Below are 10151 nucleotides of genomic sequence, written 5' to 3' on the forward strand. Positions count from 1 at the left end.
AGTTGGTTGATAAGACTGCACCAATCTTGAACATAACCCTCCAAGATCGCCATCACCAAGCTTTCACTGCTGCCAGCTGTAAAACAAAAAAAAAAAAAAAAAAATCATATTGAAAATCTACTTGCATAAAAAAAAAAAAATCAATTAAAATTTGGGCCCATACTTTGTTTCCAAAATTGGACCCGATTTATTTGATTTAATTGAAATGGGCTCTTCTTTCTCTCACTAAAACCAAACACCTCTTCTCTCAATATTGTCTGCACTCTCCCAAAACCAATCCCCATACTTCTCCCAAGGAAATCCCCATTTTCTTCTCACAAAATCAAATCCGTAACTCGCACTCCCCTTCTTTTCTTCTCCAGCGAGAATTCGCCGTTCGACGACGACGCCCCGCCGCTTAAGAAATCCGCCAGCGCCGGCTCAGGGCCCATGTATTTGAGCCCCGCCAGCCCGTCCGGCTCGGACTCCAGCCACACCAGCTTTCCCGACGCGCAGAAGACCGTCGACCTCGGCGCCGCGCACATGGGCCTCCACGGCTACGCCGACGCCGTTTCCGCCTACAAAAAGGGCCTCGAAATCGACCCCAGCAACGATGGCCTGAAATCAGGCCTCGCCGACGCCGAGAACGCTCTGGCCCGGAGCTCGCGGCCCGGGTCTGGGGGAAGTCCCTTCGGAGAGGCTTTCGGGCCGGAGATGTGGGTGAGGCTGGCGAGTGATCCCAGTACGCGGGAGTATCTCCAGCAGCCTGATTTCGTGAAGATGATGTAGGATATGCAGAAGAACCCCAACAATTTGAACTTGTATTTGAAGGATCAGCGGATTGTGCAGGACCGGCGGCTGCGGCGAGGGGATGTTCAGCTTCGACGTCTGCCTGCTCAACGAACTGGATTTGACGAGCTTGTGTGTGAGGAAGGATCTCAGCATCTGCTCCCCTTGTGACTTCTCCTCCACCTATGGCAATTCATCTCCGACAAGAACATAGCCCGGTTGCGAGGCGAGTCGATATGCCTGGAAGGTGTTCGTAAAATTGTCTCAAACGACGAGGGCTTCCTTCTAGGCCTCGCCTGCGCGGAGCTCGCCGAGAATCTCCGGCTGGTGGCCAAGTCCGTGGGGCGCATCAGCAAGAAATGTGAGGACGCCTCTCTCCGATGCTTCGACCACCTGTTCGAGGAGTTCGCCAACGCCGGGTGCGATCACCACAACTGGCTGATGATGAGCGCCAAGGAGATGGATTCGAAGATGAAGAAGCTGGATCACTTCGTGGCCATGACCGCCACTCTGCACAGGGAGATGGACGAGCTGGTGGCGCTCGAAAACGGGCTGAAGAAGTCCGTGCAGGGCGGAGGGAAGGAGCAGAAAATGATGGAGTTGCAGCAGAAGATCCTTTGGCAGAGGCAGCAGGTGAAGTACATGAAAGAGAAATCTCTGTGGTGCAGAAGCTTCGATACCGCCACGTCTATCTTGACCAGATCCGCCTTCACGGTCCTCGCCAGGATGAAGCTCGTCTTCGGAGTCGCCATGTCGCTCCCCCGCAGCCTTTCCTCCTCCGACCACCTTCAACCCTCTGTCGGCACTCCGCGAGAACTAGAAGCAAGCCGAGCTTTGTTTTGAGAACTACAGCTATAGCTATCAAAAGATACCGCAGCTATCAAATGAAAACTCCTAGAACAGGCTACTGTAGGCAGCCGAAAAAGAGGAAGCTGCGTTTGTTTTGAGATGCAATACATAGGGAGGGTTTACTCTATTTATAGAGGAGAAAAAGGAAGAAGCAGAAGCAAAACCAGAAGAAAAGAAAGAAATAAAAAAGGAAGAAGAAGAGATTCCCTAGCCACCAATGTGTACGAAGAAAAGGTGGAGTTCCAGCTGTTCTTTGCAATTTTCAGTGGGCTATGAACAACCCTTCAAAGCAAGCTGTCAAAGTTTCAAAAGGACTGCCTTTATTGTTGTTGAGTTGCATTTAATGCACTGAAAAATACACAACAAAAAGGAGTAATGTTATTAAAAAATAAGGGTGTCGCCTAGGGGTGGCAATGGATCCTGGACCCGATCCAGATCCGCAGATCCAGATCCTTTTTACAGGATCTGGACCTTGTAAAAAATGGATCCAATGGATCTGGACCGGATCTGGATTACTCTTAAGATTTGCGGATCTGGATCTGGAGCAAAAGTTTTGAGACCCAGATCCGGTCCAGATCCGGCCCACGGATCCGGTTATATATAAAAAATATATATTTTATTTTATTTTTATCAAACTCTACCTTAAAGATCTATTACTAATCTAAACATCTATTTTCATAAATAATGTATATAATTCTATTAAAAATAATATTTTATTTTATCTTAATTTAAATTTTAGTTGTTATTATTATTATTATTATTATTATTATTATTATTATTATTATATCTTTTATTTATATTGATAATATTGTTTTTTTTTCAATGTAAAAATGGAAGACACATTGTTCCACTGTTACTGAATATTGTGATGAAGATAGAGAAAATTGATTGTAATGATATGATAATTAATTTTTCATGCCTTTTTATATATAAAATTAAAATAAGTGTGTATCTACTAATATATTATTTAATACTTGAATATCATATTCTTACTTATTATGAAATTTTATACTAATATTTTTATATAGGTTATGATTTAATATTTATTTTTAAATAATTGTTGATACTCTAGATAAAATTCGATTTTTTTTAGTTAATTCAAAATTTATAAATGTTTTAAAAGAGTAAAAAGTATGGATCTGGATCTGGACCCGAGACCCTGTGGATCTAATGGATCTGGGTCTGGATCTTATTTTTTTGGATCCAATGGATCTGGACCGGATCTGGACCTAAGTAAGAAAATTCGGATCTGGATCTGGACCAAGCAGGATCCGGTCCAGATCCGGCCCATTGCCATCCCTAGTGTCGCCATCTGCTGTTGTTTTAAGGCAGGATGCCTCATTTTAAAATTCCTTAATTACGTCTTGATCAAGTTAAACCACATGAAAAAAAAAAAAAAAAAGAGGAAAATATGTGGATGGCTAGGATCAAAGCAAAAGGGTATCAAGTTGGATCATACATCTCCTGCCAACTCAGAAACAAACAAAAATATTAAATGGATACAGTACTCTTTCAAACATACTTCTCTCTCTTCGGTTTTATGGAAGTTAGCAATAAGGGTGGGCTGCCAATATCCTTCAAAAAAAAAAAAAAAAAAAAAGTTCAAGAAATTCAAGAACTCCTAAATACGAGTATAAACTATTTACAAAATTCAAAGAAATTCAAGAACTCCTAAATACGAGTATAAACTATTTATAAATCCAAAGAAATTCAAGAACTCCTAAATACGAGTATAAACTATTTACAAAATTCAAAGAAATTCAAGAACTCCTAAATACGAGTATAAACTATTTATAAATCCAAAGAAATTCAAGAACTCCTAAATACGAGTATAAACTATTTACAAAATTCAAAATCAAGAACTCCTAAATACGAGTATAAACTATTTAAAATTTCAAAATCAAATGAAGAACTCCTAAATACGAGTATAAACTATTTATAAATCCAAAGAAATTCAAGAACTCCTAAATACGAGTATAAACTATTTACAAAATTCAAAGAAATTCAAGAACTCCTAAATACGAGTATAAACTATTTATAAATCCAAAGAAATTCAAGAACTCCTAAATACGAGTATAAACTATTTACAAAATTCAAAATCAAGAACTCCTAAATACGAGTATAAACTATTTAAAATTTCAAAATCAAATGAAGAACTCCTAAATACGAGTATAAACTATTTAAAATTTCAAAATCAAATGAAGAACTCCTAAATACGAGTATAAACTATTTACAAAATTCAAAATCAAGAACTCCTAAATATGAGTATAAACTATTTATAAATTCAAATTCAAGTCAAGAACTCCTAAATACGAGTATAAACTATTTACAAATTCAAAGAAATTCAAGAACTCCTAAATACGAGTATAAACTATTTACAAATTCAAAGAAATTCAAGAACTCCTAAATACGAGTATAAACTATTTACAAAATTCAAAATCAAGAACTCCGCGATAAGAGTTTAAACTATCAATATATATTTCGAGACTCGTCTATTACCAAAGGCATTTCGTCCATAAACAAGTCTCGATGGGGCAATTTGTAGACAATTAAATTTGTCGTCGAATTAAATCATGCCACGTGTAAATTCATGAATTAAATATTCAATTATATTTTCTATTTTATTAAATGGGATTTTATTCCTAAATTAAATAGATATATGATTAATATTTAATAAAATGAATTAATGAGCTTATTGGCCACTAAAAGCCCTAAGGCCCATGCATGAAGGCCCAAAGCCCATAAAGCCCACGAAGCCCATCTCTAAAATCTATAAATAGAGGTGTTGGGGTGCTCATTATCACGACGTGAAGGAGTGGAAGATCGAAGAGCACAAAGAATTCTCTCTAGTATCGCAAGTTGAAAGAGGCGAAGAATTGGAGAGTTCAAGAATTCTTCCAAGTATTCAAGTATCTTGAAGAATTCTATCTAGCGTTCAAGTCTTCTTCGAATCTTCAAGTATTTGAGCATTCAAATCTTCAAGTATCCTTCGAAATCTTCAAGCGTTCAAGTCTTCTTCGAATCTTCAAGTATTTGAGCATTCAAATCTTCAAGTATTCTTCAAGTATCTTCAAATGATCAAACCTTCAAATCTTCAAGTGATCAAGGCGTTCTTACAAATTCCAAGAACGATCTTCCTCAAATCAAATCAATCAAGTTCGAAAGCTTCAAGGCGTTCTTACAAATTCTAAGGACGTTCTTCAAATCAAATCAAATCAAGTTCGAAAGCTTCAAGGCGTTCTTACAAAATTCTAAGGACGTTCTTCTCAAATCAAATCAAGTTCAACGTTTAATCCAAAATCACGACTTAAGTCCCTTGGATTGGCGTCATCAAATCAAGTATTTCAATAACCTTCGAGCTTGTTCAAGAATCAAATGGAAGAGAAGAATCAGAGGATTAATTAGAGATTGCAATTCGCATAAATCTATCTTCAAATCTATCAAATTATCTTTGTAACGCGTTTTGTATTTTATCAAATTGAAATACAAAAATTTGTGTTTACAAATTTTGGCACGCCCGGTGTATTTGTAAACACAAATTTTTGTATTTCAATTTGATAAAATACAAAATGCGTTACAAAGATAATTTGATAGATTTGAAGATAGATTTATGCGAATTGCAATCTCTAATTAATCCTCTGATTCTTCTCTTCCATTTGATTCTTGAACAAGCTCGAAGGTTATTGAAATACTTGATTTGATGACGCCAATCCAAGGGACTTAAGTCGTGATTTTGGATTAAACGTTGAACTTGATTTGATTTGAGAAGAACGTCCTTAGAATTTTGTAAGAACGCCTTGAAGCTTTCGAACTTGATTTGATTTGATTTGAAGAACGTCCTTAGAATTTGTAAGAACGCCTTGAAGCTTTCGAACTTGATTGATTTGATTTGAGGAAGATCGTTCTTGGAATTTGTAAGAACGCCTTGATCACTTGAAGATTTGAAGGTTTGATCATTTGAAGATACTTGAAGAATACTTGAAGATTTGAATGCTCAAATACTTGAAGATTCGAAGAAGACTTGAACGCTTGAAGATTTCGAAGGATACTTGAAGATTTGAATGCTCAAATACTTGAAGATTCGAAGAAGACTTGAACGCTAGATAGAATTCTTCAAGATACTTGAATACTTGGAAGAATTCTTGAACTCTCCAATTCTTCGCCTCTTTCAACTTGCGATACTAGAGAGAATTCTTTGTGCTCTTCGATCTTCCACTCCTTCACGTCGTGATAATGAGCACCCCAACACCTCTATTTATAGATTTTAGAGATGGGCTTCGTGGGCTTTATGGGCTTTGGGCCTTCATGCATGGGCCTTAGGGCTTTTAGTGGCCAATAAGCCCATTAATTCATTTTATTAAATATTAATCATATATTTATTTAATTTAGGAATAAAATCCCATTTAATAAAATAGAAAATATAATTGAATATTTAATTCATGAATTTACACGTGGCATGATTTAATTCGACGACAAATTTAATTGTCTACAATATAAACTATAAACTAGACTGTAAATCGAAATCTTCCTCCAATCCAAGTCCTTGTTCTCCTCCTTCTCCTTCTCCTTCTCCTCTCCATTCTCCTCATCCACTCCAACAACTTGTTCCTGTCCTCCTCCTTCTCCTCATCTTTACTATAGCATCTGTAATCATGAATTTCACATAAGTAATCAAGACAAAGCTTTTGTTACCAATCATTAAGAGAAATAACCTAGAAAGGAGAATCATACCCATCCTCCATTGGTTTAGAATGTCGCAGTAGAAATCTGTCTTCAACATATGGCATGATCGTCATCACGTTTCGATAATCATATATATCTAGCTCCTCCAACTTCTCTTCTTTCAAATCATAAACGACTAATTGACTGAAACGTTCACTTAGTTGTTTTTCAAGAAACAAAAATCGATCTTCATTGAACAACAGCGGCCTCACAATATCACAAAGGTTAACATTAAACAAAGGAACCCATGAGCCTTCTTTCCTTACCAAAAGTTCAAAAGTTGTAGAAAATCCAAAACAATCGGGTCCAACTGGTGGAAAATTCTCATGGCAAAAAAACACCCAACATATCATTAACTTTGATAAGATCATAGCTGAAACTCAAATCATCGTCATCATCGTCAATATTATTCACTTGTAACTCGAAAGAGGAGAAACATTCATCCGTAAAATCAAATGATATAATAGTATATCCATCTGCTGACCAATAACAAACTCCATTAATATAAATACCATTCATGTATGTATCCCATCCATATCTAAGCTCGCTGCATAAATCAACATGACTATTAATCTCCTTCCATGAACCCCTTTTAAGTGAAAATACCTCAGCTTTAGCCACAACATCATGATTCGAATAATAATCCATGTCACGGCAGTATGTATGAGAAAATAGTCTTACAACTTTATAGTCATCCGATATACGGTCGTATCCGAATCCGCTACTATTGAAAGTTGTCATATTTGGAGGGTTAAGCATCTTGGGTGGATCAAGAGATTTGAAAGTTTTGGTGGTTGGATTGCAAATTATAATCCTACCTTTAAAATTGTCAAAATAAAATAATCCACCGCAACTACTACCATGGATACGAGATTTTTTAGAGAATGGAAGCACTATACTTTCATGATTTTCACACCTAGACCAATCTTGCCCAGAAAATAAAGATAAATAATTTCTATCGCCACCATCATCATACTTGCGTTTAAAAAAAAAACCATTCATTCTGCAAAAGGGGTTAATGATAACCTCTCGTCTCCGACGAACTATCTTTGGGTGGGGAAGCTTTGTCGATTTCTTAGCTTTGAGGAAAGAAGACGCGATAGGATTGGCTTTTGATTTGAATAGGCGTGCTGAAAATCAATTTGGGAAGAAGCTAGGGTTTTTATAAATCTGAACTAACTTTATACCGAAACCGACATGGAATTCACTTTATTTTCGAAACCCACATGGAATTTATATTTTGCCTTCTTTTCAATCTATATATCTTTTCCTGTTAAAATTTGTCATTTGTGACTTGTGAGGTTTTCTTTAAAAAAATAAACATATAATTGAAGCTCCTCCATCACTAATCGTGGGCCTACTTGTTTGGGCCTAACGTATTGTACTTCTTTATTGGGCCTAACGTAGACATGCACGTGGAGAAATAAATAGGATGTGTTTGTTTTGAATGATTCTATTCATAGCCCTATTTTACTCTTCATAGCTTTATTATATTTAAAATAATAATTAAAAATTTATTATATTATCCTATATTTTAAAGTCCCAAATTAAATTAAATATGTTTTAAGAAATCAATTTGAAGGGGGTTCGACGGGCTTTGAATAAAGGCTTTGACAATTGCAAGCATAACATCTACCATGAATGGTATTCTGATTATTTTGTTATACATATACGTGTGTCCGATTTATATACATGTTTCTCATTAATATATACTGAAGTTCTCTTTCTTTTGGTTCGCCCTTACTTAAAGAAGGTATCTCCTGATTTTCTTCTCTAACTCAGGTTGGAAGGTTTTTCACTTTTCAGCATTAGCATTTTGATTGTTTGTCACACCCCAATTCTTGAACGAATAAAATATAATCGAGGTGCGACTAAATCATAGAAATAAACAAGGAAAGAATCTTGTGGGATTCAAATAATAGGATAAAAATCGGGGATCACCCTTTGAGTGAAGAAAGACAAAAATCAGGTGATACTAATCAATCAACAACATTCTAAGCCTTAGGATCATAAGTTCAGTTTCATGTTTCCGATAACCAACGTTAAATAACATAGAGCTAGAAGTTGAGAGTTTAAGCTCGATAAAACATAATTCAGAATTTAACATAAAAGTCTTAAGTTAGAGAAACAAAAGACAAATAAAAGCTAGTGCAACAGCGGAAGACAAAATACGGAGTTGAACCCTAGCCTCAGCTCTGCCCCGTCAGCACCGACCAATTAACCTGAAAACATTTGAAAGTAATTTTGGGCTAAGTACTAATGTACTTAGTGGGCTAGCATTTTTATAAACATTTCATAATCATAAGAGCAGTTTATCCAATTATTCATGACATAACTTAGAAGGTTTTAAAACAAAAAGAACTTCCAAGCATGTTAAAGTATTTCATTTTATTAGCGCGCCATTGTCACACTCTGTTCTGTTACTCGCTGTGATCCCGGACCTTTTAGCCACCGACGGATCCCTCATTCCCATGACACTTGCCCTGAGGACGTAACTCAGACAAGTTGAATTGACCTCGGGACGCTACCCAGGCAGGCCTTACATGATACATGCTCCGGAACACATCCAGCCAAGCACCCTTATAACGCCTCTTACATGAATTAGTGCCCGATGGAGATCAACCCACCGAAACAACTAACAAGTGTACACAATTCTCAAATAACGTGTTAGGCCATAAGAGAACCTCGATCGATCCATGAATTGTGAGCCTTAAACATAACAGAGTGCACAAAAACATTTATTGGATAAACAGTTTTCATTTCATGAAATATTTAGAGCTTAATAACTCAAGCATACATTTGAAAAATAAGCCCACCTGTATAGGCAAAGCCTGTCGTTTAACCTTATCTCTGAATCGGAATAGCAGTGCTAGTCCTCCTGATGCTCAAAGCCTACAAGAAATCTATTCTTAATAGGTCTCCTTGAATTCTAATCTTAAGTCATGGTGAAGTGCTTAATATTCTATGATTCACTTAGCCGGGTTTTCAAAATTTAAATAAATAATTGAAAACATTTCTCTTGAGTTAAGAACACCAACAATATTCTTACTCATCTTTAATTAATAATTGGAATTATAAATAAAACCAATTAAATCATAGATATTTTTATTGCAAAATATAATGCAAATCATATCATGCTTAGCATATATTAAGTAATTTACTTAAAATATGCACATAATAATAATATAATATTATTATGAAAACTAGTCTTTGAAAATAATTAATCAAACTAATTAATAGTTCAATTAATTATAATAGGGTAGCCCAATTAAATAAATTAATAAAGGCCCAATAGATTTAATAATTAAAAGCCCAGCTGAAACAAAAATAAATAAAATCTCGGCCCAAAACTAATTGAAATAAATCGGCCCAATGACTCGGCCCAAAAGAAAAAGAGCCCAACACTCGGCCCACTATCCAAACCTAGCCCAAAGTCTTCCTCCCCCCTTCTTCTCCCCCATCTGTCGCACAACACTCACACACACATAGCAGCTGCGCAGCGGCACACTCACGCATACACAGACGCGATCATTCATCTCTATCTCTCGACTCCTCTCTCTTAGCCATCAGTCCCGCCGCCGCGGCTCCTTCCGGCGAGGCAGCCACTCCTCTCTCTCTACCCTCTGTTCACAGATCCGGCAGCCTCGGTCAGTGGCTTCGCGCCACCACCGTCAGCACACCACTCCCGGCGACGAGCGCTGCTCCGATCATCCTCACCATCACCATCGGAATCCTAGTCCCTCTACTCTCATATCTTCCGGCGACGACAACAGCGACGAGCTTCCGCAGCGCCTGAACTTCAGTCATCCCTC

General features: G+C 37.1%; 2 protein-coding genes across 2 annotated transcripts; one reads left to right on the forward strand and one right to left on the reverse strand.

Moving 5' to 3' along the window:
• Positions 1–939: 939 nt before the first annotated feature.
• LOC131003992 (uncharacterized) lies at positions 940–1901 on the forward strand (the record flags this gene model as incomplete). Its single annotated transcript, XM_057930565.1, has 1 exon — positions 940–1901. A coding segment is annotated over one exon (672 nt), but the record flags the coding sequence as incomplete, so codon positions are not given.
• Positions 1902–6113: 4212 nt separating this feature from the next.
• LOC131003978 (uncharacterized) lies at positions 6114–7539 on the reverse strand. The gene is made up of 2 exons (XM_057930551.1): positions 6349–7539; positions 6114–6261 (listed from the first exon to the last, which is right to left on the reverse strand). Exons 1-2 carry the CDS (start codon positions 6708–6710, stop codon positions 6123–6125), a joined length of 501 nt encoding a protein of 166 aa, XP_057786534.1. The 5' UTR covers positions 6711–7539; the 3' UTR covers positions 6114–6122.
• Between the last annotated feature and the right edge of the window lie 2612 nt (positions 7540–10151).

This window comes from Salvia miltiorrhiza, unplaced genomic scaffold (genome assembly GCF_028751815.1).
Source record: "Salvia miltiorrhiza cultivar Shanhuang (shh) unplaced genomic scaffold, IMPLAD_Smil_shh original_scaffold_302, whole genome shotgun sequence".
Classification (NCBI taxonomy): domain Eukaryota; kingdom Viridiplantae; phylum Streptophyta; class Magnoliopsida; order Lamiales; family Lamiaceae; genus Salvia; species Salvia miltiorrhiza.